The 7,240-nt window shown below is 35.0% G+C and overlaps 1 protein-coding gene across 1 annotated transcript; it reads left to right on the forward strand.

Annotated features, from left to right (window-relative positions):
* Positions 1-3,490: 3,490 nt before the first annotated feature.
* Positions 3,491-6,951, forward strand: LOC109804905 (biotin carboxyl carrier protein of acetyl-CoA carboxylase 1, chloroplastic). Its single transcript, XM_020366822.3, has 6 exons — positions 3,491-3,970; positions 4,605-4,768; positions 4,883-5,201; positions 5,609-5,680; positions 6,528-6,593; positions 6,703-6,951. Exons 1-6 carry the CDS (start codon positions 3,818-3,820, stop codon positions 6,724-6,726), a joined length of 798 nt encoding a protein of 265 aa, XP_020222411.1. The 5' UTR covers positions 3,491-3,817; the 3' UTR covers positions 6,727-6,951.
* Positions 6,952-7,240: the final 289 nt, after the last annotated feature.

Genomic DNA, 7,240 nt, shown 5'->3' on the forward strand with positions numbered 1-7,240 from the left:
AAATTCAGATTAGGAAGCTTGCTTTGGGAGGATTGAAGTTTCAGGTTGAGCTTCGGAAGGAAATTCTACTTCTTCTTAGTTATTGGCTATTTTGAGCCAATCTTCAGGTGAGGGAAGTTAGAATGTTTGTTGTTTAATTTGAATGTGAGTTTAGAAACTCAATTGATGCATGAAATTTGAGGATCCATGGCTGGATCGGAGAATTCGCTCATTTTTTGAGGTTTTGGGAAAAATGGGGTTTTTGGTGAATTTGATGTATCAGATGGGTGCATGTTGATTTTGAGTTTGTTTTGTGCTGTATGGAGCCTATGCATTGTGTTTTGTGTTTGCATATGGTTGGATTTGTTAGTTTGGATGAGAGTTTTGAACTCTCTGACTGGAATTAGGCTAGGCGCAGGTTGAGCGAGTCGGGCGTGGAAGAGCTTAGAGCTCTTGGATTGGTGTTAGGCCAAGCGTGATTTGGTTGCGTCATGCGTGGAGACTCTTAGGAGTCTCTGTCTCATGGACACTGAGCGTGAGTTGAATGCGCTGGGCGTGGATGAGTTTTAGGACTCTCAGGTTGGGATTAGGCTAGGCGAGCTCAGGCTGCGCCGGGCGTGAATATGATTATGAATGAAATGATACTAATGCATGTTCAATTGATGTTTTGGATCATTTATGTATGATATATGATGTATGGTGAGGTGTGATTCATATGTATGCATAGTGATGATATATATGAATGTTTAAATATGATATGGCATGAGTATATGTTCATATGTGATGTCTTATGACATGTGTATGATTGTTGATCATAATGGTGGGTAGACCATGTATGATGTATGATGCATTATTGCATGTGATGTCTTATGACATGTGTATGATTGTTGATCATGATGGTGGGCAGACCATGTATGATGTGTGATGCATAATTGCATGTGATGCCTTATGACATGAGTCTAGCCTAGGACTTGAGGAGAGGAAAAATATTTTCGAACTGGAAGAGCTCACATAGAGTCTCTTGAGAGTGGTGATTGGATAGGCCACTAATATATGAGAGTGGTGCTCAGGTAGGCCACTGGATTTGGGAGTGGTGCTCAGGTAGGCCACTGGGTTGGGTGAGTCTCCTCTAAGTCCTTAGCTAGTGTTGGAGCGGGGTATGAGGTCGAGGGTTATTCTCTTAACCAAGTACTCGGGAAGGTGCGTGGATCCTTGCGGATACTCGGTGGGCGAACTTCACAATTGACTTGGTTATGCATGTCAAGGTCGTGGTAAGCCCGTACCTAGCTGTGTTATACCTGACGGTGGATCTGAACTTCCAATTGTGTAAGTGACATCATTCGAGTAAACCCGAGTGAGGATTATATCCTGTTTAGCTATGACTGAGCGGACGCATTGGGCGTAAAAACGGTTGGGGTGGTTTCGGTAGGATGGAATGTCACTTATACAACTCTATTGTTAGGGAGATCTCCTAGGTGTATGCGTGACGACGCATTAGATGATTGATATGCATTGATATCTGTCATGAGATGCATTTATTGCATGATTATTAATATGATGAAGTGTGGTGTTTGACTTCATGATTGGTGGATTGTATTTTATGCATGAGTAGTATTGGATAGAGTGTATGGTGTGACTTTATGAATATGATTGACAGTTGGATGATTGTGTAGTATAGATTATTGTTCTATACTTGTATGATTGAATTTTGAACTCTAGTTTACCCTTCTGTTTCCATGTGGATGGACTGCGATGATCATACCTTGTATGGAAGCAGGTCAGGGATAGCTTGGAGTTGAGGTGACCGTTGCGAGACAGGGAGTTTGATCCTCGTGTTAGAGTTACCATTTTTGGTAACGGTTTTATCTGTGCTTGACCGGCACTAGGGAATATTATTTTTGGGATGACTGTACATATATGGCGTTTTATTTTGTAATTAAGAAACTTAATTATTTTTATTCTTATCTATATTTGTATGTATAAGTTATCCAACTGAATATTTCTCTTAGTTCACTAGTAGTAGTGTGATTCTACTAAGTGTAGAGACCATGGCGGGTTGTTACACATGTAATGTCATCATTGTGATTGCTTCCATCACTACCATTATTGTCATCACTATCACCATTATTGCAATTGCACCATTACTATTACCATCACAACCATCATTGCACCACTACCACCATTGTTATTGTATCGCCACAGCTGCATTATCATTGTCGCACCACTATTGTTGTTGCACCACCATTATTGCCACTACTGTCAACAATAGTGACATCAACAATGATGGTGGTTATCATTATGGTGATGGTGGTGGTAATAGAGACAATAATGGTTGTGGGGTAGTAGTGATGGTAATGACGACAACGATGTTGTGGTGGTGATGGTGCAACAATAATAATAGTAACGACAATGATGATAATAATGATAATAATTATGATGACAATGATGATAGTAGAGATGATGACAATGGTTGTGGGTGGCAATTATGATAGTGGAAGTGATGGAAATGCTATTGAGTGGCAATGATGATAATGGAGGTGGCGACGATGGTAATTGGTGGCGATGATGGTAACAATGATAGTGATAGTAGCATTATTCTCAACACCACCACTCATTGCTACTATCACCGTTTCGTCACCATTGGTGATGATGACAACAATGATGGTGACAATAGCAACAATAACAATGATAATAACGACGATGACAACAATAGTGGGTGGTAATTATAAAAGTAAAATAATAATGATTTAATAGGAAATGTATTTATAATTAAGTTTTAATCTCAACCATTAATTATTTTTTTCTATAATCTAAAGATAATTATTTAGTTCTTTCATCTCTCTTAGTAAAACATGATCATATTGGATATGTAAAAAAAAGTCATATTATTAAAACAAAGTCTCGCTACATTTATTGATTATCTCTAACAAAAAATTTGGTTGAACCTTTAATGAGATGTCTCCTCCCAGTAACATTTTTTTCATCCATAAAATTAAATTCCAAAATTGAATATTCAAATCTAGATTTCCTTAGATCAACAATGCATTGGTATAACTCATCAAATTGTAAAAGTCTCGTGTGCTTTATTTTAATTTTTAAAAGCATCTTCATTCAAATTAGTCTAGACCGCCCATTATTTTAATATTATATCTATTTTTTATCCATCATAATCAAATTTAGTTTGAGGAGTTTACAATAAATTATTAGAACTTAATATATTATATCCATGTTTATATGTTTATAAAATTATTACATCATTGGACATCATAACACAATATTTCATTGTGCAAGTTAAGTGTACTCCTTTTTTGTACATAATTAGTTAAGTCAACACCTACTAAACATAGTAATAGCAAAAGCAGTGTCCATAGATCAATGCACTTGGAAGTAGTTACAAGCGTTGATCTTGGAGACGAACACCCCAACGTTGTCCACTTGTACTTAGAGGGAAAAATCAAACATTTCTCTGAGACAAATGTAGAAACAATGACTATGAGCCACAACATGATCTAATGTTTATTCCAAGTTAGTTAAAACTATGTCACATTTATGGTTGCACTTTCATCTAATCATCGAAGCCACACTTGTAACATTTAAACCAAACCAAATTATTGTGTTCCATTTCTCCTTTGTATTCTTCATCCACCTTCACTATTCTTTCTTCTTTTTGTGTCTTTAAGAATCTTCACACACACACCACCCTTTTCAATCGCAACGCCTTTTAACTTATATTTTCATCAACCCACTTCGCCATTCTTGTTATTATTTGCAAATCACGAACCCCTTTGGGCAGAGAAGAAGGAAAGTTTGGATCTTGGTTCGTGGGGTTGGTTTTGAAATGGCCTCTTTCTCCGTCCCATGCCCCAAGTGCCCTTCTTCTTTCCCTTTGGGGTTGAAATCCCAAAAGGCCTCATTTCAAAGTGGGTTGCGCTTGAAGCCTTCTATATCATTTGGATCTTTGTCCGTTGAATCTGTTGCATCTAGGATTCAAGTAAGAGTTTTGATGAGAGATAGAGAGAGAGATTTTTTTTTGTGAATTCCTGTTCATTGTGATTCAATTTTTGAGCATCTAGTGTTTTAGTGTGTGCTTGAGTGAGTGTTGTAAATTTGTTTTTGAATGAAATTGATCTTAAAGTGATGTGATTTATGTATAGATTTTTTTATTTTAAAAGTAATAAAAATTTTGTATAAAATTTTTGAATTAACACAAAAGTTACAGCTTCAACAAAAATCAATTATGGAATCATAACTAATTCCTTAAGATAGAGCCAGATATAGGAATTTTTTTCTTAAAATCACGTCATCTGATATTTATAGCTTGTTTGAGTTGGCGTTCGAACGTGAAAAATCACGTTTCATCAGAAGGAAAAAATTTCAACTTCTCCGTAAATGTATATATGGACGTGGAGAAAGAGTGTAAACTTACGTTTATAAATTCAAACCAAACACACACTTAAAATCATCTAAAATCACGTCAGTTTTCATTGAGCCTTTTCACTTCATTTTTCTATGGGGGAGGGGTGCAAAGTTTTATTGTGAATGAAAATTTTATCTTGATGTTAAAATGTGTTAATTATTAGATTTAGAAATTTTTACCATAAGTTACCCTATTTTGTACATTGTAGGCTGCTAATGTTGAAAATTCTAATTCTGCCTCAATAGTGGTCAATGGCCCTAAGGTTGCTTCATCAAAAGAAAAACAAGACCAGAATGGAAAAGTATCTGGTGGCACCAGCGCAAATGAATCTTCAATTACTACATTCATGTCTCAAGTTTCAGACCTTGTAAAGTAAGATTAAGCATCTTCACTTTGCATGCAATCACTTGTTCTTTTCTAATGATCATGTCTATGTTAGGACATCCTAGTTCCCATAGTTTTTATTTTATATCATTTCCATGCCAGACTTGTGGATTCAAGAGATATTGTGGAACTTCAACTTAAGCAATCAAACTGTGAGCTCATGATAAGAAAAAAAGAAGCATTGTTGCCTCCACCGGTTGTAGCCCCAGCATCATCACCTATGCAATATGCCACATTTCCTTCTCCACCAATGCCTCCACTAGCAACTGCTTCTGCCCCTACTAGCTCTCTGACTCCAAAAGCAGCACCGAGCTTACCTACCCCCAAAAAAGCAAGCACATTTTCTCACCCACCGATAAAAAGTCCAATGGCAGGAACGTTCTACAAAAGTCCAGCACCTGGTGAACCTCCATTTGTCAAGGTATGTAAACATATACATGGTTATAGTTTATGGGTATATTCGGATAAACTTCTCCTAAAGCATTTCTAGGAGAAAAAAAATATAAAGAAAAATTGAAATAAACTTCTTTATAAGCTAAAACTAATTTTTGCATAAGCTAAGAAATTTTTTTTTTGGAGAAACTAACATGAGAAATCTTCTATAAATTAATTTATGCATGAGCTAACTTTAGTTCATGGAGAAACTTATTTCATTTTTTTTCTTCTATAAATGTTTTTGGGGTGGTTTACCTAAATAGATCCAAAATAACGCAATTTTTTTTCTTTCTATTAAGGTGTCAATTGGAAAATGATAACTTATGAAACTAATTATTGCCATGTTTACTAAATAAATTAATGAATAGCCTAATTATTTTGATATTGCTTCAGGTGGGAGATAAAGTGAAGAAAGGACAGGTTGTTTGCATTATTGAGGCTATGAAACTGATGAATGAAATTGAGGTATGCATATTTTTTGTTCCTGTTTGTTCTTGTACATTATTACATTTATTTTTCTCCTTTTACTATCTTGTTTAGGAGATTTGTCCCATTGTATAGTATAGATTATCGTCCCATATAGTAGTACATAGAAGTTTGTAATACAAGGATTTGAGCAGTTAATAAATCTAAAAGCATAGACCTGTTAAAGTTGTGTTCAAAACCTGTTTTTGTTTCATTATTGTTATCTGTTTCAACTACATTAACACTCTAATTAAAAAGTTTATGTTGGGAGTGGTATGAAGGGGTTAGGAAATAAGTAAACTATGTGGTAGTGAATAATATGGGATAACATTTGTCGGGGGTGGGGGGAGGGGGATTAAGTTGGTATTAGGAAATGAATAAAATGAAGAGTCATTCAGAGTGAGTTATGTGAAATATTTTCCCAACATATGTGAGGAAAAAGGACCCTCTTAGAGCCTGTTGGACTCAATTTTTGCTATTATAATATAAAGATGGAAATATGTTCTTAGTCTTTGTTTTATTTTTTAAAAAAAATTCACTTTTAGTCTCTGAACAAATTGTTTACTAGTTTAGTTTCTAAATTTTTGTTGATTTCACCTTTAATTCCTGAACTTCTCCTCCTGTTAACATTTTTGGTCCCTAATGTTTAAGATTTTTTATTCATGAAAGAAAATCTTAGGAATTAAAACCAAATAAAATTTGTCTAAAGACTAAAAGTGAAAGTTGACCAAAGTTCATAAACTAAAAATATATTTAATCTTATAAAAACTCTCCTTCTACACCAGATTCTATTAACCAAAAACAAAATCCTCTAATTTCTTGGTTACCTTTCATTACATGGTGGCAGGCTGATCAGTCAGGAACAGTAGCTGAGATACTAGCTGAGGATGGGAAACCAGTTAGTGTAGACACGGTAATCTTACTCTCCCTTTGTCTATGTGCGTGTGTGCATGTGAATGTGCGTGTTTGTCCAAAAACTACATGCTTCATTTCTCTAATTGATATACTTGTGCTTCATGCAGCCTCTTTTTGTAATAGCTCCATGAGTACCAAAAGGGACCTTACTTGGAAGTTGATGGGAAATCTCCCTAGTTGGACAACATGATTTTATATTTTTTGTTGTTAAGAAACCTTTGCCTTTTTAAGCCCTTACCCTTCCTCTTATATTATTAAGATAATGTAGGCATAAAAGCCCCAACATATCAAAATGAATATCAAACATTGTAATTTATGTAGTTTTGATATTTGCAATATTTATGTTTTTGCATTTATTTTCTGATGGTGCCTTGTTTCTTGTATGAACTTGTTGTCTGGATGTAACATTATTATAGTAATTTGTTATATATCTTTATGAATCAAAATAGTATTGAATCTTTCCTCTAATGAAAATTAGGCCACTTTTATGTATTATGGCATCCCAGCTTTTGAAGTAAAATCCCTAGTCACCATTGTGTTTAGATCAATTCATGAAAGTACACAAACACTTTATGAGATTTCATGAAATTACATTGACATTCTTCACTTTTTTAACATTTACAATAACCTCTCTTACAAGAGGTC

The sequence above is a fragment of the Cajanus cajan genome, chromosome 2, assembly GCF_000230855.2.
Source record: "Cajanus cajan strain Asha chromosome 2, NIPB_CcT2T_4, whole genome shotgun sequence".
In the NCBI taxonomy this organism is placed as follows: domain Eukaryota; kingdom Viridiplantae; phylum Streptophyta; class Magnoliopsida; order Fabales; family Fabaceae; genus Cajanus; species Cajanus cajan.

Excerpts from the sequence above, each read along its gene's own strand:
- LOC109804905 (XM_020366822.3), top strand. The coding sequence starts at position 3,818 with ATGGCCTCTTTCTCCGTCCCATGCCCCAAGTGCCCTTCTTCTTTCCCT. Across the intron at positions 3,971-4,604 it reads CTGTTGCATCTAGGATTCAA|GCTGCTAATGTTGAAAATTC; the intron begins GTAAGAGTTTTG and ends TGTACATTGTAG. Across the intron at positions 4,769-4,882 it reads CAAGTTTCAGACCTTGTAAA|ACTTGTGGATTCAAGAGATA; the intron begins GTAAGATTAAGC and ends TTTCCATGCCAG.